General features: G+C 46.0%; 1 protein-coding gene across 1 annotated transcript in view; it reads left to right on the top strand.

Moving 5' to 3' along the window:
- The window catches only part of PTPRH (protein tyrosine phosphatase receptor type H), a 65,910-nt gene that overhangs the window by 14,709 nt on the left and 27,200 nt on the right, over positions 1-24,001 (top strand). The window contains exons 6-7 of the mRNA XM_004381899.2: positions 10,045-10,172; positions 17,505-17,658. Of these exons, the coding sequence (XP_004381956.2) occupies positions 10,045-10,172; positions 17,505-17,658 (282 nt within the window). The remainder of the gene's footprint in view (positions 1-10,044; positions 10,173-17,504; positions 17,659-24,001) is intronic.

Here is a 24,001-nt window from a genome sequence, read left to right as displayed (position 1 = left end):
AGTTGCTGGGATGGGTTGTTTGTGGCTCGTACCAGGGCTGACAGTGCAGACTGGGAATCAGTGCAGGGCAGGTTCCAGTAGGCCGTGCCTGTGCAGCTTGGGAGTGTGATTTTCAGCGCACAGTGCAGGTAGGCAGGAAGGAGGGGTTAGATTGTGATGTGTGGAGCTAAGATGGGTATGGGAAAGAAGAGAGAGAGGAGAGAGGAACAGGGGCCAAAAACATACACACAAAGACAAAAGAGTGGTAAGGGAGCTTGTTATTGGAGTGGAGAGATGAGAGACTGAGAAATGGGGAAAAACAAAGATGAATAAAAAAGAAAAAGGGTAAAAGAAAAAAATGAATGAATCGAGAAACTGGAAATGAAGAAAGACAAAAAGGCAATAAGAGAGAGAAGAAAACAAAACAAAAAAACAAGAAAAAAGAAATGCCCCCAAGGATGTCCCTGTGCATCTGCAAAGAGGAAGGGAGTAGCTTCCAAGCCGCGTGGTACTGCCCAGCTAGAAGGGGCTCCCAAGCCAAGAAAAGAAAAAGAAAACGAACAAACAAATCAAAGTGGAACAAATCAGAGCAAACAAACAAAAAAGCCCCGGGGTCCCACCAGCATTCCAGCACGGGCTGGAAGCAGTTTCACAGTTGAGCAGTGTTTCACAGACTTTCAGGAAGAAGCAAAGATGGCACGCAGAGCCAGATATTTGAGAGAAAGGAGGGGGAGGTGGTGAGAGGTAAGGAAGTAATCGAAAGAAGAGGAAAAAAGCAACACCAGCAGCCAACAAAAGGCACTCAGGGAGCTGGCCAGTGCGGGCGGGTGGAATCCAAGTGCCACCTGGATGAAGCTGGTGTTTCCCGGCCAAGAGACTGTGGCTGCAGGAAGCAGAGGAGGCTGAGTGAGGGTGAAGAAGGATGAGGGTGGGAAAGTGTATATCGCTGGTTACTGGTTGTTCTGTCTCCTGCTGGAAGCTCCATAAAGCTGCTTTCTCGTACCCCCTGTTCGCTGATCTCCGATAGGAGTCCAAGATGGTGGATCTGTGCTGTGGTAGCTGATAGGGGACCTCTGCCTGTATCTCTCCTTGCTCTCTGTTTTCTGTCAGTTTCTTATTCCATTTGGTGCTTGGATGAGTTCTTTATCTCTTCATTTGATGCTTAGGGTTTCAGGATTGACATGTGACTCTGTTTGACTTAGTTTTTCTGATCTTTGCTGCGGAGGGATGGCATGGTGCTTCTGACTATAGCGCCATGTTGCCCGGAAGCGACTAGGTGTTTTATTGACTATGCAAAGGCATTCGACTGTGTGGATCATAACAAATTATGGATAACAATTGTGAAGAATGGGAATTCCTGAACACTTAATTGTGCTCATGAGAAACCTGTACATAGACCAAGAGGCAGTTGTTCAAACAGAACAAGGGGACACTGCAGGGTTTAAAATGAGGAAAGGTGTGCATAAGGGTTGCATCCTTTCACCATACTTATTCAATCTGTATGCTGAGCAAATTATCTGAGGAGCTGGACTATATGAAGAAGAACGTGGCATCAGGATTGGAGGAAGACTCATTAACAACCTGTGATATGCAGATGACACAACCTTGCTTGCTGAAAGTGAAGAGGTCTTGAAGCACTTACTGATGAAGATCAAAGACCACAACCTTCAGTATGGATTACACCTCAACATAAAGAAAACAAAAATCCTCACAACTGGATGGACCAATAAGCAACATCATGATAAACGGAGAAAATATTGAAAAATTTCATTTTACTTGGGACCACAGTCAGCACACACAGAAGCAGCAGTCAAGAAATCAAACGATGCATTGCATTGGACAATTTTCAAACATACAGAAAGGTGGAAAAAATTGTACAGTGAACATCCATATATCCATACCCTAGATTCTGCTGTAAAGCAGAAGGCCAGAGAAAAACCAGCCTCTATCCATTCACAGCTTCAAAACTGCTTCCACATTTTAGGTATCTGTTACAGCAGCACCCCACTCCTGGTACCAATTCTGTTTTAGTTATCTAGTGCTGTTATAACAGAAATACTACAGGTGGATGGCTCTAACAAACAAAAGTTTATTCTTTCACAGTTTAGGAGGCTGGAAGTCTGAATTCAGGGTGCCAGCTCTAGGGGAAGCTTTTCTCTCTCTGTCAGCTCTAGGGGAAGGTCCTTGTCATCAGTCTTCTCCTTGTCTAGGAGCTTCTCGGCACAGAGACCCTGCGTCCAAATGACGTGCTGTGCTCCTGGTGCTTCTTTTTGGTGTATGAAGTCCCCCAGGACTTTATTTTCTTTCACGGCTGCATAATATGTACCACATTTTGTTCATCTATTCATCTGCTGATGGACATTTTGGTTGTTTCCACCTTGTGGCTATTGTGAAAAGTGCTGCAATGAACATGGGTGTACAGGTTCTGTTTGCATTCCTGCCTTCTGTTCTCCCAGGTACATACCTAGGAGTGGAATAGCTGGGTCCTATGGTAGTTCTATGTTCAACTTTTTGAGTAACCACCAAACTGTTTGCCACAGTGGCTGCACCATTTTATTGGGCTAGTTTTAACTCAGGGCTCTGATAAGTCATGTAAGATATGAACGTGGAAAAAGTCCATTTTCTGAGGTGACTGTGCAGAGATTTCCTCCCTCCCCTATTCTAACCTCTCCCCTTCGCTCATAAAATCATCTAATGAAGGAAATCTGTTTTCCACAACCTGTAGAGTCGCAGCACTGACTCCTCAATCCCTGAGATTGCTAGAGGACTGAGAAGGGCTGTGCCATGGTTTCTTCTGGATCATGGCTCCCCTCAGGGCAAGGGAGAGGCTGAGTTTTCCCTGGATATTGGGAGCCCTGGTGACACAGTGGTTAAAGCTCTCAGCTGCTAACCGAAAGTTCAGCAGTTCGAATCCACCAGCTGCTCCGTGGGAGAAAGATGTGGCAATCTGCTTCCGCAAAGATTTACAGCCTTGGAAACTCTTTGGGGGCAGTTTTATTCTGTCCTATAAGGTCATTGTCATTTGGAATCGACTTGGCAGCAATGGATTATTATAGCCTTGCCGAGTTCAGGACGAGGGACAGCGACAAGGGAGCTACCAGTTCTCAAAACCCTTTTCCGTGGAGCCGGTTCCGACTTATAGCGACCCTATAGGACAGAGTAGAACTGCCCCACAGAATTTCTTAGGCTGTGATCTTTTTTTTTTTTTAACTTTTTATTGTGCTTTAGGTGACAGTTACATAACAAATTAGATTAAAAAAAAAAAAAAAAAAGGCAATCCAAACCAGTTGCCGTTGAGTTCGACTCATAGCAACCATAGCGGGCATAGTAGAACTGCCCCATAGGGCTTCCAAGGAGCACTTGGTGGATTTGAACTGCTGACCTTTTGGTTAGCAGCCATATACTTAACCACTGTGCCACTGGGGCTCCATCAATCAATTCATACACCAATTTTTCTGTGACATTTGTTGCAATACCCTCAATGTGTCAGCACTCTCCCTTTTTCCTCCCTGGGTTCCCTGTTTCCATTCTTCTGTTTTCCCTGTTCCTCCCTACCTTCTCATCTTTGGTTTAGGACAAATATTGCCCTTTTGGTCTCCTACAGTTTGTTCTAAGGAGCACATTCTTCACGGGTGTTATTGCCCATTTTATAGGCACATCTACTGTTTGGCTGAAAGGTGGCCTCTAGGAGAGTCTCCAGTTTCAAGTTAGAAAGTTGTCTTAGGACAATAGTCTTGGAGGTTTCTCCAGTCTTTTTCAGACCGATAAGTCTGGTTTCTCTCTCTCTCTCTCGTTTTTTAATTTGCACTTTGTTCTGCATTTTATTGAATTTTGTTCTACATTTAAATGGAACTTCTAGTGTGATCCTGGACAGGGTGGTCAGTCGTGATAGTGGGGCACCATCTAATTCTTCTGGTCTCAGGTTAGAGGAGGCTATGGATCATGTGGCCTAGGCTATAATCTTTAGGGAAGCAGATTGCTAGGTATTTCTTTCTGGAGGCACTGGGTGAGTTTGAACTGCCAACTATTTGGTTAGCAGCTGTGCTCTTAACTGTTGAGACACCAGGACTCCTTCCCTGAGGATAACCAAAAACAAACAAACCCATTGTTGTCAAGTCAACTATGACTCATGGTAACCCTATAAGGACAGGGTAGAACTACCCCATATGGTTTCCAAGGCTGTAATCTTTATGGAAGCCGACTGCCACATTTTCTCCCGCAGAGCAGTTGGTAGGTTCAAATCATTGACCTTTTGGTTAACAGGCGAGGGCTTAACCACTGCACCACCAGAGTTCCTCTTCCCATGACCTGGAGACTCAAAAATGGCTCTGAAGGAAAGAAATCATGCTGGGCGGTCTGCTTCTCCTGCCTCCACTCCCTGCTCTCAGTGATCTGGGGTTGAGTCTTCCTTGCTTTCTGCTGTGTCTCCAGCCCTCAGCTCAGGCTTTGAGCATGGAAGATAAGCAATAAGTATGTGTAAAATGAAGAAACAAACAAGGAGTGGGGAGGTAGGGATAAATGTGTATGCATTCTGGGACTCCCCTGCCCTTTGCTGTATTCTGTTGGTTAGAAGCAAGTCACAAAAAACAAAGAAACAAACAAACAAAAAACCCAGATAATAATGAATGTTGACAAAGATGTGGAGAAATCAGAACCCTCATTCATTGCTGGTGGGAGTGCAAAATGGTACAGCTGCTGTGGAAAACGGTTTGGCAGTTCCTCAAAAAGTTAAAAATAGAGCTCCCTTATGATCCAGCAATCCCACTCTAAGTATATACTCAAGAGACTTGAAAGCAGCAATGCAACAGAAACCTGTACACCAATGTTCATTGCAGCACTATTCACAACTGCCAAAAGGTGGAAACAACACAAATGCCTATCAGATGCCCATGACTGGATAAACAAAATGTGGTATATATACACAATGGAATGTTACTCTGCCATAAAGAGAAATGAAGTCCCGATATATGCTACAACATGGATGAACTGGGAAAACATTATGCTGAGTGAAATTAGTCAACCACAAAAAGACAAATATTGTATGATTTCACTAATATGGAACACTTAGAGTAGGCAAAGGTATAGAGATCAAAGTTTAACAGTGGTTACCAGGGGCCGGAGGGAAGGGGAAAAAGGGGGATTTGTGTTTAGCTAGCATTGAGTTTCTGTTTATGGGGATGGCATATATGGCAATGGATGCTGGTGATGGTTGTACAACATGATTGATGTAATTAGTTTCATTGAATTATTGTTGTTAGGTGTTGTTGAGTAGGTTCCAACTCATAGGGACCCTGTGTACAACAAAATGAAGTGCTCCCGGTCCTGCACTATCCTCACAATCATTGCTATGTTTGAGCTCATTGTTGCAGCCACTGTGTCAATTCATCTCGTTTAGGGTCTTCCTCTTTTTTCGCTGACCCTCTACTTTACCAAGCGTGATGTCTTTCTCCAGGGACTGGTCCCTCCTGCTAACGTGTCCAAAATAAGTCTTGCCATCCTCATCAAATTGTACAAGTGAAAAGTGTTAAATTGGCAAATATTGTGTTACCTGTATTAAAAAATAACAAACAGCATATAACTAAAAAAAAAAAGAACAAGTCACAGGTCCTTCCTACACTCAAGGAAAGGAGATTACACAAGGGCATGAACACCAGGAGGTGGGTCTCATTGAGAGAGTGCCTTTGGCTCACCCCACTCTGATAAGTTTTTGACCATCCTAATCCCTTTGACTCAACTCATTCTTCTATCCATGGTGTTGATAACAATTAGAATTTTAGTTCTGAGTTGTTACATATATGCTCACCCTTTTTCTTTCTTTCATTCAAGATTATTATGAAAAACAAACTTTTACCAAATCAGTTAATCATGACTATCCTTTTTAAAATTTTTTATTTTATTGGGTATTTTTACAACATCCTCCAGAATTCTTCTCTCCTATTATCTGAGTTCCAAGGATATTTCCTAATTCAAACTTTGTGAGGCATGCCTTAGAATTTGTATATCTGGGATTTTTTAATTACACCTTCTTATGGATTGAATTGTGTCCCTCTCCCCACCAAATGTATGTTGAAGTCCTAATCCCTGTACCTGTGAATGTGATCCTGTTTGGAAACAGGGTTTTTTTTGTTATGTTAATATGGTCATACTGAGTAGGATGGGTCCTAAACCTAATTTCTTCTGAGTGGTGTCTTATAAAGGGGAATACAGACACAGAGACACATGGGGGAGTTGCCATGTGAAGATAGCGGCTGATGAATCTACAAGCCCAGGAACATCAAGGATTGCCAGTAGCTACTGCAAATTGATAGGGACAAAGAAGGACCTTTCTCTAAAGATGATGCCCTGAATTCAGACTCTTAAATCAGTGGTGGTGATGGGAGGAGGGGGAGCTTCATGGCAAACAGCAGAAAGTGAGGTAGAGCTAGGAGATGGTTTCTGTGTACAGGTTTCTGTGCACAGGAGATCGTGTACAGGTTTCTGTTTACATCACTGCTTTCAAGTCCCTGGGTCATATGGGAACTCTATTTTTAACTTTCTGAGGAACCACCAAACTATTTTCTACTTCTGCAAACCTCTACTTCCTCCTTCTCCCTTTTGGACACACCAAAGGGATAGGAAAGGGAAAACTCTGTAGTCTAAAGTCCAGAGGAGAAAGGATTAGGGCTGGGATCCTGGACTCCTAGGTTTCCGTGTGATACTATGAGACATAACTGGGATGAGAAGCTGAGTTGAATGAATCTCTCAGGGACTGAGGATTGTTGGTATTGTTGATAAGTGACTCCTCCCACATGAATGGGTTCTGGGTCTGAGGGTGGTGGTCTGGGGGCCTGGATTCTTGGATCTGGGGAGGGGGTCAGACTCCTAGGTCTGAGGGAGGAGGGGGTCAGCCTCCTGGGTCTGAGGGAGTAGTTGGGTCAGATTCCTGGGTCTAAGGGAGGAGGAGGTTGGACTTCTGGGCCTGAGGGAGGAGGGGCTGGGAGCTGGGACTCTTGGGTCCTGAAGAGAAGTCTGTGGCCTGAATTCCTGGATATGAGTGATGAGGGGTCAGATGTTTTCATTCATGGCTTCTGAGGGAAAAAGATGCTGATGGACAGGACTCTTGGATATGTGATGATTTAGGGATTTGTTTTATCCAGACAATTCTATTAATTTGAAGACTTTGCTTGCAAGCAGGTGAACCAAGACTCAAGCCCATTTCTCCTGAAGAAACAGAGGAGACTGGGCCCTCATCCCTGTTTTCTCTACCTATAGGCACTCCCTCTTCACTTACTACCTCCACCCTCCTCAGTTTTCTAGTGTGTCCCATCCTATTTCCTCCCATGTAACAGGTGTCAAAAATAGAACCAATGAAATGAATTACCCATCCTTAGTTACCTTGTTAACCTGGGCTCCTGAGTCTCTGAGACACCTTCCTGTCACCTTTATCCCGAACCTGGGAGGGGCTAGCTTCATGTGAGGTTTGTTAGGCTGGGTTGATCCATCGGGATGAGGCAGAAAGTGGTGAAGGGCTTCAGAGTCTCCCAAAGTCCCAGCTCAGTTCCCCTGAACTCCCAGTCCTTAGCTGTCCCACGACTGTTCTCTGTGAGGACCCTTCCTCCACCCTTCTCCTGCACCAAGGAGATCAGAAACCTTTTGGGCATCTCCACCTTGTCCACTCTTTCTGGCTGGGGCCTCAAGCCCTCACAATTGTTGGGCATCACTGTCAGTCTTTGAGTCTCTTTGTGTCTCTCTTTTGACATTGTTTCTCTGTGATATTTAACTCTTTCTATCGCCCTCGTAATTGTCTCTGTCCTCCAATTGCTCTCAGTCTCTGCGTATCAGCCACTGTGTTTCTCTTTTCACTGTCACTGTTGCATCTGTCTGTATCTCTCTTCCCTACCCTTTCCTTTCTTTCTTCCCCCTCTCTCCTTGTCCTCCTCTCTTTTTCCTCCTCCTTTCTTCCTCTTCCGCCTCTTCTTTTTTATTCTCCCCCTTCTCTTTTTCCTTCTCCTTCCTTCCTCCTGTTCCTCTTCTCCTCCTCCTCTTTGTTGTAGTGGTTGTTCTTCTTCATCTCCTTCTCATCTTTGTCTTCTTCCCCCCTCTCCTTCTCTTTCTTATTCTCCTGGTTTCTGCAGGGAAAAGGAGCTGTCAGATAGGACTTCTGGGGCTGTGACTGTTCAGGGATGAGTTTCAGCCTCACAATTCCACTCATTCCACTCATTCTTGGAACTTAGGATATAAGGAAATGGACCCAGACTCAAGCCCACTTCCTCCCTCTCCTCCTTCCCTCCTCCCTCCCTTTCTCTTTCTTCTCCTTCTCCTTCTCCCTCTATCTCCTCCCCTAGTGTCCACTTTTCCCCCTCTATGTATTTATTGTTTGTGGTTTCTCTGTGTGTCTATTTCTAAATGTCTGTGTCTTTCTTTTCTGGACCTTAGCTTTTGCATCTCTTTCTATACTGTCTTGGTCTCCATCTTTGTATGTCAATATTTTCCTTTTCCTTGGTCTCTCTGTTGCTATCCCCCATGGTTCTGTGGCTTCAGTCCTGAGTTGTGTTTTATGTCTCCCTGTAGCTCCATCTTAATCTCTAATTATGTATTTCTCTGTATCCATCTCTCTGTCCTTTTGCCAGTCCCTGAGTTTTCTAACAGGGTCCTCTTTCCTCAGATGACAAGTCCTATGAGATTCTGCAGAACTTCCTTGGAATCCAGACTCAATGACAATGTCAGCTGTGTGATGGTGAGGACAGGATTCCAGTCCAGTCAGTCCTAGCTGTCATCGAGACAGTCCCAACTCATGGTGACCCCATGTGTGTCTGAATAGACTGTGCCCATAGGGTTTTCAGTGGCTGATTTTTCAGAAGTAGATCACCAAGCCTTTCTTCCGAGGAGCCTCTGAGTGGATTTCAACGGCCAACCTTTCAGTTAGCAGCTGATCATGGTAACCCTTTGCACCACCCAGAAACTCCTAAAGTCAGGATTAAGGAACAGGAAATGGTTGAGGCTGGGGAGAGTGGAGGGCAGTCAGAGAGGGGAGGAACCTGAGGGGTGTGCCTCATGGGGGTGGGAACTAGCGGTCCGAGGGCAGGTCCCAGTATCCACAGACCCTTCGTTCCTCTCCCCTAGGGTTTCCAGGGGCCCCAGAAGTTCATCACAGCCTTTCCCCGAGACAGTGGGAGATTTCTGAATCCTGGTGCGGGAACAAGAGAAATACCCCTCATCATAAAGACCAACTGTGTGGAGTCTGGCCAGGTAAGAGTGGGCCTGCCCTGACCCCTGAACTTTGGCCCTATGGATGACCTGTGCACTGGCTCATGGTCTCACCCCTTCATGGGGCACTCCTACTTGGTGTCCTCGGGCTGCCATAACAAAATACCACAAACTGGGTGATTTTAAAGAATAGAAATTTATTCTCTCGTAGTTCTGGAGACTGAAAGTCCAAATTCAGGGTACAGGCAGGGCCATGCTCTCTCCAAAGGCTTAGGGGAAGATCCTTCCTTGTCTCTCCTGGTTTCTGGTAGTCCCAGGCCTTCCTTGGCTTGTAGATGCATCTTCACATGGTGTCCTTCCTCTGTCTGTCTCTCTGTGTCTCTTCTCTTTTATAGGGACACCAGTCATAGGATTAGGACCCATCGTAGTCCAGTTTGACTTCATATTAACTAAGAACATCTTCAAAGAATCTGTTTCCGAACAAGGTCACATTCACAGGCCTAGTGGTAGGACTTCAACACATCTCTTGTGGCTCCATCCCACACATTGTCCCAGGCTCTGTCCCAGCTGGGACTCCAGTGCTGACCTTGTGTCTGACCCCAAGGGGAGCCAGATGCTGACTGACCACAAACCCCCCAACCCTGACCCCTGCACCTCTGACTCAAGCCTCTGGAGACTACCCTCTCCCTGGATGTGGCTGGACAAGCAGAGGGACTACCCCACCCTTCACTGTTTCCCACTGCTAAGAGAAGGGACTCCCATGACCGCTCACCTGAGACCTCCAAGAGGCAAGGGAGGTTCTGGAATCTCATCTCCAGGTGCTAGGGAGCTAGACCGAGCTCAAGTGACTCAGTAGCCCTTCCCCCTGCCTCCCCCAAGACCTGCACATCTCCAAGTGGCTCAAACCCTTTTTCCTCACCTGCACTGTCTACTTCCTCCTCTGGATCCCTGAGGGCCTGCCGTCCTGGCTCAGTGCCCTGGTCAAGTGCCTGCCTGTGCTCGACCAGGTCTTGTTTCTCCAGGCTGTGCCACTGGGCAGGGACTACACCTCACTCCTCCAGGGGACCCTGCTGTACTCTGCTGTGGAGGACGCCTGCCTCATCTAGCCTGATATCTTTTTATATGGTGAGCTGAATGGCGGACCTCAATCTGGAGGCAGGGCAGAGGCTAAAAATATGGGGTCTGCAATCCTAGCTGTTGTGTCTCCCTGGAATCTTAGATGAGAGACAGCCCCCCCAGGCCTCAGTTTTCTTTGCCACAGCATGGAAATGATCATTCATGCAATATTCATGAGTATTCGTGAGGGCTTGCTATGTGTTGGACAACATTGTTAGGTATTAGAGCTACCTGGTGGATCAGACAGGACCCTGGGTGGCACAAAGGATTTGCACCCGACTACTAACCTAAAAGCTGGCTGTTCGAACCCACCCAGCAGTACCATGGAAGAAAGACCTGGCAATCTGCTTCCATAAAGATTACAACCGAGAGAACCCCATGGAGCAGTTCTACTCTGTAACACGTGGGGTTGCCATGAGTCAGAATTGTCTTCATGGCAACAAGTTTGGGTTTTTGGTATTTTGGTGACCCAGAGAGCTCAGCCCATCCATTTTGGGGCTCACAACCCAGTGAGGGAGATAGCACCATTTGGACTGTATGAAGAAGAACGCGGCATGAAGATTGGAGGAAGACTCATCAACAACCTGCTTTTATGCAGATGACACAGCCCTGCTTGCTGAAAATGAAGAGGACTTGAAGCACTTACTGACGAAGATCAAAGACCACAGCCTTCAGTATGGATTACACTTCAACATAAAGAAAGCAAAAATCCTCACAACTGGACCAATAAGTAACATCATGGTAAATGGAGAAAAGATTGAAATTGTCAAGGATTTCATTTTATTTGGATCCACAGTCAACACCCATGGAAGCAGCAGTCAAGAAATCAAAAGACACATTGCATTGAGCAAACCTGCTGCAGAAGACCTCTCTAAAGTGTTAAAAAGCAAAGATGTCATCTTGAAGACTAAGGTGCGCCTGACCCAAGCTATGGTATTTTCAATTGCCTCATATACATTTGAAAGCTGGACAATGAATAAGGGAGACTGAGGGAGAATTGATGCCTTTGAATTATGGTGTTGGTGAGAATATTGAACACACCATGGACTGCCAAATGAATGAACAAATCTGTCTTGGTAGAAGTACATCCAGAATGCTCCTTAAAAGCAAGAATGATGAGACTAAGTCTCACATACTTTGGACATGTTATCAGGAGGAATCAATCCCTGGAGAAGAACATCATGCTTGGTAAAGTAGAGGATCAGCGAAAAAGAGGAAGACCCTTGGCGAGATGGATTGACACAGTGGCTGCAACAATGGGCTTAAGCATAACAACGATCACTAGGATGGCACAAGACCAGGCACTGCTTTGTTTTGTTGTACATAGGGTCACTATGAGTCAGAACTGACTCAACAGCACCTAGCAACAACAATGATTTGTGACAATTTTTTCACACAACCCTAGGAGACTAAGACAGGTATAGAGAATGTGAATTATTGATGTTATTGCCATGGGCCAGTGGGTCTCAACCTTGCTGTGCACCCTCTGAAAAACTGGATAAATGCACCTCAGAATTATCCAGGAGGCTGGGACACTTACCCATTGTCTTAGTTATCTAGTGCTGCTATAACAGAAATACCACAAGTGGATGGCTTTAACGAAGAGAAATTTATTCTCTCACAGTCTAGGAGCCTAGAAGTCCGAATTCAGGGCACCAGCTCCCAGGGAATGCTTTCTCTCTCTGCCGGTTCTTGGGGAAGGTCCTTGTCACCAATCTTCCCCTGGTCTAGGAGCTTCTCAGCTCAGGGACCCCAGGTCCAAAGGATGTGCTCTGCTCCTGGCACTTCTTTCTTGATGGCATGAGGTCCCTCTCCTCTCTCCTCCCCTCCCTCTCCTTTTATCTCTTGTAAGATAAAAGGTGATGCAGGCCACACCCCAGGGAAACTTCCCTTACATTGGATCAGGGCTGTGACCTGAGTAAGGGTGTTGAATCCCACCCTAATTCTCTTTAACATAACCTAATCTTGTCTTATTAACCACAGGCAGAGATTAGGATTTACAACACATAAGATAATCACATCACATCACAAAATGGTGGACAACCACACAACACTGGGAATCGTGGACTAGCCAAGTTGATACACATTTTTGGGGGACACAATTTAATTCATAACACCCACCAACTACTATCATTTAGTGTCTGTTGGATGTCCCAGTTTTTTAATTTAAAAAAATCGAGGCAAAATTCTCAAAACATAAAATTAACCATCTTAAAGTGAACAATTCAGTGCCACTGGGTGGGATCAAACCACCAACCTTTAGGTTAATAGTCAAGCACAAACTGTCTGTATCACCCATGGCCACAGACAGCTGTAAAAAGAGTTTGGATATCTACCCAAGAGGATTGAAAGTTTACATCCACATAAAAACTCATACACCAATGTTCATGGCAACATTATTCTTAATAGCGGAAAGGTGAAGACAACCCCAGTGATCCCCTTATATGAAATATCTAGAATAGGCAAGACAACCCCAGTGATCCCCTTATATGAAATATCTAGAATAGGCAAATGCATAGAGACCAAAGTTTATTAGCAGTTGTGCTTTTATTTTAATTCATCTCCAAGTATTTTTTAATTTCCCTTGTGATTTCTTCTTTGACCATTGGCTATTTACTAGTGTGTTTTTTAATTTCCACATATTTATGAATTTTTTCCTTCTGTTATTTATTTCCAGTTTCATTCCATTGTGGTTGGAGAAGATACTTTGTAGGATTTCAATACTTTAAAATTTATTGAGACTGGTTTTGTGACCTAACGTATGGTCTGTTCAGGAGAATGATCCATAGGCACTGGAGAAGAATGTGTATTGTGCTATTGCTGTTGTTGTGTGTCATCGAGTCGATTCCAATTCATAACGACCGTACGGAATAGAACTGCCCCATAGGGTTTCCAAGGCTGTAATCTTTACAGAAGCAGATTGCCACATCTTTCTCCCATGGAGCAGCTGGTGAGTTGGAATAGCCAACCTTTTGGTTTAGTAGCCAAGTGCTTAACCACTGCACCACCAGGGCTCCTTGTTGTTGGGTGGAGTGTCCTATAAATATCTGTTAGGTCTAGTTGGTTTATAGTGTTGTTCAAGTCCTTTGTTTCCTTATGGGTATTCTGTCTAGATGTTCTGTCAGTTATTGACAGTGGTATATTGAGTCGCCAACTATTATTTTAGAACTTTCTATTTCTCTCTTCAATTTTGTCAAAGTTTGCTTCATATATTCTGGGGCAGCAAATTTAGTTTTTTTCTGCTCTCTTTTTCTTACTGTTTTAAAAAAAATGGTGAAGATGTTTAACATTATCATTTAGTGTTTAAGTTTGAACCCACCCAGTGGCTCCGAGGGAGAAAGACCTGGTGATCTGCTGCCATAAAGATCACAGCCTAAGAAACCCTATGGGGCAGTTCCATTCTGTCATATGGGGTCACTATGAGTCAAATCAACTCGACAGCACCTAACAACACCATCATTTAGTATTTAGGTATATCAAGATGGGATTGTGACAGAACGAGAGAGGTTCTAATTGGGGTTGTAGAGGTAATCCTGTTGTTGGCTAGAGTAAGGGAGGACTCTTAAGTCAGTGGGGGAAAACTTCATGGCAAAGGACAGAAAGTGGGGTAGAGCTTGGAGATGGTTCTTGCCTGAAAGCAGGGGTGGATTACCTAGTAAGCAATGTAAGCCCGGACTTGCTTGTGCTTACTTACTAATCTGTAGTGAACAGTTTCACATATTTTTCACCACATCATGGTGAAGCCCATGTGAAATTGTTCACTACAGATTAGTAAGTAAGCACAAATAAACCCATGCTTACCTTGCTTACTGGGTAATCCATCCCTATCAGGGACTGTAAATCTAAAAATCTAAAAAGATTTTGAAGGTACTGTGGGATTGGGAGAGAGGCAGATGCCAGCCATACCTACAAGCAGAGCCTTCACTAAAAAGTAGGCACAAGTAAGCTCGTGCTTACCTTGCTTATTGGGTAATCCACCTTTGCCTGCAAGACTCCACTTCCTCCTCCTCCCTTCTGGCCACAGCAAAAGAAAAAAGAATTCTTGAGTTTAAAGTCCTTTAGGAGAAAGGTTTGGGGCCAGGATCCTGGACTCCAGAAATGTTCTGATGAGACATGAGAGGAGTAAAAGGCTTCGGTGACGGCTTCAGGGCCTGGAGACCACTGCTCCTGCTGGTGAGTGCCTCTTCCCAGAATCTGAGGGAGGAGGGGCTTGGGGGCCTGGACTCCTGTGTCTGAGGGAGGAAGGAATAGATTCCTGGACTCCTGGGTCTGAGGCAGAAGGGGTTGGGGATGGTCTGTGACTCCTGGGGAGGAAGGAGGGGCCAATGATTCCTTGGAGCAGGAAGAAGGGTCTAGGGTTGAAGAAACAGTGGAAGAGATTTACACCTGGGCTCTTAGATATCACAACATCTGGTGCGAGAGTAAACTCTGGCTTCAGGCAAGATACTAGTATGCTTCAAAGACCCAGGATTCTGAATCCCAGACCCCTTTTCCTCCACTTGCAGGGGTCACTTCTCCCCAAGGACCCAAGGATCCAGGACCTCAGCCACTCCTTCATCAGATCAGGAGTCCCAACCCCCATGCTCCTCCTGCCTCAGACCCAGGAGTCTGGGTTCCCAGTCCCTCCTCCCTCAGGCCCAGGAGTCCCTGCCCCCATCATCCTCCTCCCTCAGACCAGGGAGTCCTGGCTCCCAGTACTCCCTCCCTTAGATCAGAAGTCCAGGCCCCCAGCCCCCTCCTCCCTCAGACTCAGCAGTCCAGGTCTGCAGCCCCATTTTACCTCAAACAGGCTTCCAGATCCTCCTCCCTCAGACCCAGGAATCTAGCCTCTGGCCCCTAATCCCAGTCTCTTTCCTGCCTTCTCAGTTTGTTGATTGCTTCCCTGCCCCCAGTCTTCCAAGGCTACTTCAGGAAGTGGAACCAATAAGTTTATCTCTGTGTCTTATTGGTCAGGCTAACCCCAGCTCTTGGGTCCCTGGAGTCCCCCCCCCCCCCGCCGCCATGCTCCCAATTTAGAAAAGACTGACGTTGGGGTGACCTTTGTCAGAACCCAGCCCTAGGGGAGGAGACAGCATACCTGGGTCCCTCCTCCCCCTCAAGTAGGGGTGACTCATGGGGGCAGGGCCTGGGAGAATTCCTGATCGGCCCCGCCCACCTTAGCAATCTCACCTGGGTAAAGGAAGGTGAAGTTCAGGGTCTGATTCCTCCCTCTCTGGGCTCTCCCCAGGGTGTGTGGATCATCTGGACAGGGATTAGGGCGGCCGGTGAATGATGTCTGCTGGTGTTCACTGCCCACACACAGAGGCTGAACCTCAATTCCCATGAGCCTCTTGGGACCATGGAGGTCCGTTGCAGGGGCTGATGGGAGTTGTCATTTCTGGACTTGTGTCAAGACCTGGGGATGGTTAAAGGGATGGTACCTGGTCTTTCCCCTGCTCACAGCGCATCATTCTTCCTAAATTCTCGGACTCCAGCCCAGTAGGAACCTGAGTTTGGAGGTTCTGGCCAACAGCTACATCATCCTGAGCTGGGCTGCCCCTGAGGGCTCAGACTCAGAGCTACACCTACTGGGTGGAGTGCATTGGAGGGGCTGCATGGATTTGAACCAGGGCCCTTGCATGAATTATCTGTGTGGGCAGAAGAGGAGAGCATTCTAGAAGCTTCCTGCAACTGAACATAGGCTGCAGGAGCCCAGGCATCTGTCTCTGTGTCCCCTTGTAGGAAGTATTTCTTAACAATCAGGTTGTACAGGGAAAGGGCAAGCCACTTTGTTCTGGTCACTTGGGGGCTGGGGGACATGAAACCCTGAGTCTCTGCTCCTTCTTCCAGAACCTAACCCAGTGACAAGTCTCAGGGTGCAGAACCGAAACACTAGCTCCATCACCTTGAGATAGACAGCTCCCTGGGGCCCAAACCAACCACCCTACACCTACTGGGTCCAGTGATTGTTGGAGGAAAGTGTACAAGGGACCCACACCTCAGATACCATTATTATGGTGAAGGAGCTGGAAGCTGGGACTTTGTACACCTTCACTGTCTGGGTCTAGAGGAACAGTGTCAACATCACATACAAGGCAATTGATGCATCTACAGGTGAGATATCCTTAAGTCTTTTACAAAGCACTTTTGGAGTGGGTAAAAGGAGGTCATTGGAGCCTTGAGACTGTTCCTGGGAAGTAGACAAAGCCCAGCTATCCCAGGATCCCTGAACTTCAGAGTTTTAGGTCCCATTGCTAGGAGTGTTTCTCTTTAGATATCAGGACTGTATAGGGGAAAGGGCATCTCCCCTTTATGCTAGACACTCAGGGACTGGGGGACATGGAAACCCTGACTTTCTGCTCCTGTTGCCAGAACCTAACCCAGTGATAAGTCTCAAAATGCAGGATTGAACCAACAGCTCCATCACCTTGAGCTAGACAGCTCCCCTGTAGATGCATCACCTGTAGATGCATCAGTCAGTCGTTTCGATGTTACTATTTATGCCATTCCACTCAACCCATACAGTGAAGGTATACAAAGTCCTGGCTTGTAGTTCTTTCACCATGATCCTGGTGTCTGAGGTGCTTTGGATCCCTTACATGTCCTCCTTTAACCATTGGACCCAGCAGGTGTAGGGTAGTCTGGGCCCTGGGGATCTGTCCAGCTAAAAGTGATGGAGCTCCCTGGTGTCCAGACCAACCATCCAACACCTACTGGGTCCAGTGGTCAAGGGAGGACATCATAAAAGGGATGAAAAACACCTCAGATACCATGATCATGATAAAGGAACTGGAAGCTGGGACTTTGTACATCTTCACTGGGTGGATCAAGAAGAATGACATCAACAGTAAAAACAAGATGATTGATGCATCTACAGGTAAGACATCCTTAAGTCTTTTACAGAGCGCTTCTGGGATGAGCAAAAGGAAGTCATTGGAGGCTTGGGATTATCCCTGGAAAATAGACAATGCCCAGGCATCCCAGGACCACTGAACCTCAGAGTTTTAGGTCCCATTGCTAGGAGTGTTTCTTTTTAGATATTAGAACTATATAGGGGGAAGGATGTCTTCCCTTTGTGCTAGATGCTTGGGAAATGGGTGACATGGAAACCCTGACTTTCTGCTCCTTCTGCTAGTCCCTAACACAGCAACGAGTCTCAGGGTGCAGGATCAGAACAACATCTCCATCACCTTGAACTGGGCAGCTCCCCTGCCCCCCAACCACCCTACACTAACTGGGTTCAGTGGTTCAGGATGGGCAGCTTACAAGGGACCCAAAGCACCTCAGATATCAGAATCACAGTGAAGGAACTGGAAGCTGGAACTTTGTACACCTTTACTGTCTGGGTTGAAAGAAATGGCATCAGCAGTAATATCGAGACAATTCATGCCTCTACAGGTGAAACAGCCTTAAGTCATTTTCCAAGCACTTCTGGGGTGGGTGAAAGGAAGTCACTGGAGCCTTGGGATTGTCCCTGGGAAGTAGACAATGCCCAGGAATCCCAGGACTCCTGAACCTCAGAATTTTAGGTTCCATTTCTGGGAGTATTTCTCTTTAGATATCAGGACTGTATAGGGGAAAGGCACTTAGTCCATTAGGCTAGCAGAGGACAGCCCCAGAGAAAGCAATATTTCTAAGGAAATCAAGCCAGTCAGACAGGCAAGACCAATGAGACTTGGTATATGGTGGATGCCTTTGAATCCGGAACTCTACAGTTTCAGCGTGTGGACAGAGAGAAACAATGTTCCTGTACAGAGCCTCCTTGCATCCACAGGTGAAATGAGCCTCACTTGTACTTGGTGGATTGGGCATAGGTCAGACCTTGAGGGCAATGAGAGGTGAATGGACTACAAATCCCATTAGGCCAAAGAATAATGACCTTATGTAATGACACGGAGAGTTCAAGATCTCATGGGAGTTGTAGTTTGAATGGAGCTATTTGTGGACCACTTGAGGGAATAGAAAATGAGGAAAGATGAGGGATTTTTGGTGTTTTGCAAAGGACAGGATGGGCTAGTTCTAGAAAATTAGCATAAATGGTGAGCAGGAGACCACTTGGATGGCTCCTCACTGGATTCTTTTATTCCCTTCACCCAACTCCTGACCCTGTCACCATCACCTCCTCTGTCAACACCTTGGTGGGCCGTGTGGTCATCCTGACCTGGTCCTACCCCCAGGGAGGCTACAGGGCCTTTGGGTTAGAGGTTGGTGGGAAGTAGGACTTCCAGTTCAGTTTCTCATGCAGGAAGGGTGTGTCCTTGTTTGGTCTCCAGTGAGCTCGGTCCTACCCAGTCACCGTCACAACTGTGTGGAATGGACTGAGGGTCCCCTCTGCCTCCGTCACCTACTACACTGAGGGTGCAGGTGAGCAAGCCCCACAGGCCAGGAACCTGGAGTGAACAGCTAGCTGAGCCCTATTGTCAAAGCCACCGTCATTAGAAATGAGGAAGATACATATTGTGGATATCATTGCATACTCTTAGGACCCATTGCCAGAAGACACTTCATAAGAGAAACAAACTGATAAGAAGGCAGGGTCTCAGAACTGCGGATGATGCATGGAGGGGTCCTGATCATGGACTTCCCTGGGGCTCACTGGCCTTGTTGCCAGGGAGAATGTCCTCTTAGCAACCAGGTGATGGGACCCCAGATTCTGGGAGAACTAAGACTTACATGGTTAGGGGCTCTGTAGGCTTAGTTATTTCTCATTCCATTCCATTCTCTCTCCTTAGCTACTGAGGCCCTTAAGGAAAAGGAATGTCAGATATGGAAAGGGACAGGAGGAGCCCTTGTGCACTGGTTGGAACATAAGGATACCAGCCTGTTGCTAGGGAGGGTCTTGCCTTAGAACCCAGGTATTAAAAGAATAAGAACTTCAATTCAGGGAGTCTTGAGGGTGTCTATCATAATCCATAGTCTCCAGCCTCACTATGGTCCATTCCTGCAGAGAATCAATCACTTCCTGTCAGAGTCCCTTAAAAACAGGTCTGTGGCCCCAAACTAAGGAGAAAAAAGAGAAACACCCCAACTAAAAAAAAATAGCTACTATTTACATATAATATTATTTATAATCCTTAAAAATGCACTTCCAAAACCAAAAAGCCAAACCCATTGCCATCAAATCGATTCCAACTCATAGCGACCCTATAGGACAAAGTGGAACTGCCCCATAGGTTTCCAAGAAGAAGCTAGGGTGGATTTGAACTGCAGACCTTTTGGTTAGCAGCTGAGCTCCTAACCACTGCACCACCAGGGCTCCACTATTAACATATAACATTATTTCTAATTCTTAAAAAAAATGCCCTTCAAGGGTGGTATTATTTCCATTATACAGAGGAGCAATCTCAGACGGTTCAAGTGACTTGCCCAAAGTTACATAGCCAGTAAGGGACGTGTGTTCTGGAAGCATGACCATGAAATTACATATTATTGTCATTAAAAATTATTTTCCCTAATGAGCTCCATGTTTCCCATGTATCTTATTCTCCACTGTATCCTGGAGCCTAGCTCTGGCATCCGATCGGCTTCAATAACTAACTGTTGTCCTCTCTTTCCTGCCACCATATGGTGCACATGAACATCCTGGCCAATGCTCTTAAGAGCATCACTAATGCTGAGAAGAGAGGCAAACACCAGCTTCTTATTAGATCTAGAAAAGTGGCAGAATAATCTGCTCCCATCACGTCAGTTGGGTTTCATTGTACTGATGACCTCGGGTGGCATCATGGACCATGAGGAAACAAGACGAAAACACACAGGAGGGAAAGTCCTGAAGTCTTTTTTTAGGGACGTAATACATACATACAAAAAAAATGCCACAATGGGAAAAAAAGAATAACTGAATGTTGAGTGGGTGGGTGGAAAGAAGGCAGAAGCGAAGAAGGAAGAGGTATATGTGCAATGTGGGCTACCTCTCAAGCCAGCACTCTTTCCATTCCACCACTCCATTTGTTTGGAAATTGTACTCTGATAGTCATCTTCATTCTCCTACAACTCTTATCATACTTACACAAGTTGCTCTGATTAATGTGTGTCAGTACATCTACCTTCCTGGATCCTATTCTACTTTGATTTGTTTACCCACTCATTCACTCACCAAAGTTTAACTGAGAACCAGCCATGTGCCAGGTGATTTCTAACCCTTTCATGACCCATGGTACATATGGGATGCCATCCACTTTTTCCAACTCTCAGGTTCTTTGGGAGGATATTTTCACCACTGAAAGTATTTGCTGCCCTCCAGTGGGAACTTGTGTAACAGTGAAAGGCAAAAGAAACCTTAGTTGAAGCAAAATAGCTGGGGTATGAGGCTTACAAGTGAGGTAGTGCAACCAGGAACTGTGATTGGGTAAAAAAAAAAAAACTTGTCTCTTCAAGGGCAAGGACTAGAAGGCAGGGGGGACAGGAAAGCTGGTAACAGGGAACCCAAAATCAAGAAGTGAGAGTGTTGACATGTCCTGGGGTCGTTAACCAATGTCATAAAACAATATGTGTACTAACTGTTTAATAAGAAACTAGTTTGTTCTGTAAACCTTCATCTAAAGTACAATAAAAAATAGTAAGTATTTTTTAAAGAAAAAAAAACAGGTCTCTGGAATATTATTTGGTCATAAAAAGGAATGAAGTCCTCATACATGCTAAAACATGGATGAACCTTGAAAGCATTATGCTAAGTGAAAAAAGTCAGACATAAGAATCTACATATTGTATGATTCCATTTATATGAAATGTCCAGAATAGGTAAGACAAAGAGACAAAAACGTAGATTAGTGGTTGCTTGTGGGTTGGGAGGTGATGGTGGGATTGAAGGAAGTGCGATAACTAGAGAGTATTACAGTTTCTTGTTGGGGTGATGAAAATGTTTTCAAATTGACTGTGGTGGTGGTTGCACAACTGTGAATATACTAAAAACCACAGAATTGTACACTTCAAATGGGTTAATTGGATGGTATGTGAATTATATATCAATAAAGATGTTACAAAAAAAATAGGTCTCAAAATCCAAGGGAGACTAGAATTTGACAGTAAATAGGTAATACTCCCCCCTAAAATGACCCACCAGCACCTGTTGCCTGGAAGCGCCCTTCCTTTAGCAGGCAGTGTGATGGGGAAAGAAACACAAAGGATGGAAAATAGGACCTGGACCCTATATAATCTCAAACCTTTTCCACCCACAGAGATCATTGCTGGATCTGTAGTTGGTGTCCTCCTGGTCATCATCCTGGTGAGCCTGCTGGATATCTTCCTGTGGAAGAGGTCAGACTTATGGTGGTAGCTATGGGCTTTGTTTGGATTAGGGGCGGCATTGGTGGAACATAAGGTGGTATAAAATGCAAGTAGTGGGAAGGAATTGGGATCCTCGATGACCTCTATCACCCCAAGTCTTACAGCTCTGAATCTCTTTGCTCAGGAAGAAGAAACAAGGGGTTCACAAGTTGGAAGATATTTTCCTCAGGTGAGTGGAGCATTTTAAGTGATGCTGCTGGAAGCCCTGATGGCTCTGTGGTTAGGCATTTGGCTAACCAAAAGGTCGGCAGTTTGAATCCACCAGCCACTCCTTGAAAACCCTATGGGGAAGTTCTACTCTGTCCTGTAGGGTCACCATGAGTCAGAATTGACTCGACGGCAACAGGTTTGGGTTTTGGCTGGAAGCCGTTTCTTTGCAGCTCATCAGATGTTTGTTGACTGACTTTTAGTGCTGTTGTAAGTGTTGGGAGTGAGTTTCCCCACTTAAGAGTTTTGGTAGAGACCATAACACTCTCATCTACGACAGGACACAGCCCTTCTCCTTCCAACCATCACATTCTGCTCCCAGGGCCCTGCTCTCTGCACATATGAAGACCCCATCTTTTATTTAACCCAACATGCCCCTCCCAGCCTCACTTCCAGCCACTTGACAATCTCTACCCTGGAAGATTCTATAAGAGCCATTTGTGCTGTGTGTGAACTTGCTTAAGTTCTGTGAAGATGTTGAGCTAGTCGGGGTAAATGGAGAGGTGGAGAGACTTTGGATTCTGGGCTTCCCTCCTCCAGTGAAGATGTAGTGAGATGCATCCTTCAACATCCCAATAGGACCTAAACAAAGTCACCAGTTTTGTTACTTAAGGCAGGCTCATGCTGGCTGGTGGGGCAGACAGGTTCTGCTGGGGGAAAGGAAAAGGAATTCCCATTTCCTTTCTCCAGCCCGGTAAAATCTGTCTGTCGGCTCCAGGTCTGCAAAAGGCATCCTTGCTGAGCATTTTGCTGACCACATCAGGAGAAAGGCAAAGAATGGCAACTGTGGCTTTGCCAAGGACTTCCAGGTGTGGAGGAGTCTTTGAGGACTGAATTGGGATGCACGATGACCAAATCTTACAGGTATTTGGATATTCAACAAATGATAGTGATTTGATAATCTTAGGAGAAACTCTGAGATCTGGCAATTTCCCTGACGTGGGCTCTCCTGGCCACCTCTCATTTCCTCTATGAGATCCTTTCTGAAACTTCCCCTGGGGGTGGTGTCAGGTGTGAGCTGGACATTAGTCGATTCAATAGAAACACTGGAGACAGGGAAGAGAGGGAGCTGGTGTTCCCCTCTTGTTCTACGTGGGCAGACATTGTTGCTGGAGGGTTAGGACCTGCCACAGATAGTAGCTGCAGCCCTGGAGAATGTGTCCAAGAACCTTGATGAGAACTTGTTGCCTTGTGAGCTTGTGCCTAGCTTTCCCCCTCTGAGGACACATTTTCTTCCCCTCTGCCCGCTGCCAAAGCCCCATCCCGCGCCCCTCCCCAGATGGGATCCAGGAACCCAGGCCCTGGCACTCACGCTGTCAGGGGCCCCTCTGACCCACATGACTGCTGTACATTTCTGCCAACTCCTCTGATACATCTCCACCACATTCTCAGATTCTGTGTTCCTGTCTCTGTGTAACTTCCTGGACACTCTTGGCTCTCAGTCTTTCTGGGTCTCCATCCCTTGGTCTCTGCCTCTCTGTTCCCCTTTGTCTGAATCTCTTTCTGTGTCTGGGTCTGGGTCCCGCTTCACTGAGCTTCTGTCATGGTTTCTAATTCTGCCTCTCTCCATTTCTGTGTCTCTATCACAGTCTCTCTGTATCTATCTCTTTTCCTCAGAACCTCACACTGCGGGTCTTGTTCACTCTACTTTCTGAGTCTCTCCCTTAGCTTTGCTCTCTCTTTCTCTGTCTCAATTTCTCTGTATCTCTTTCAATCTATCTCTGTCTCTCTAAATCCCTCTCTGTCTCTCTCAATTTCTCTCTCTTTCTCAGTCTCTCTCACTCAACCTCTCTCTGTGTCTCTTTCAATCTCTCTCACTGTCTCTCTAAATTTCTCTCTCTCAGTCTCAATTTCTCTCTCTCTGCCATACTTTCTCTGTATCTGTGTCAGTCTCAGCACTTCAAGGCTTTCTTCTCCAGTGTCACTGTCCCCTCACAGCTTTCATGACTTCAGCTGTGTGTTGTCTTCTCATCCTTTCTATCCTGGTCTCTATTTATCCCCTCATGACTGCATATATATCTCTCTTTGTGTGTCTGTCTCTTTGTTTCTCTGCCCCAGTCTCTGTCTCTAATGCCAGCCTCTCTCCTCAGATGACAGGACCCTCCTGCCCCTGCAGCCCCTCCTTGGGAAGCCAGGCTCTGACTACATCAACGCCAGCTTTGTGCCTGTGAGAACAGGGTTGGGAGTTGGGGAGGTTGATACAGTTGGGGGCAGAGCAGAGATAGGGTCAGTGAAGGGGAAGGTCTTA

This window comes from Trichechus manatus, unplaced genomic scaffold (assembly GCF_000243295.1).
Source record: "Trichechus manatus latirostris isolate Lorelei unplaced genomic scaffold, TriManLat1.0 scaffold00087, whole genome shotgun sequence".
In the NCBI taxonomy this organism is placed as follows: Eukaryota; Metazoa; Chordata; class Mammalia; order Sirenia; family Trichechidae; genus Trichechus; species Trichechus manatus.
This window is presented reverse-complemented; position numbering and strand designations above follow the sequence as displayed.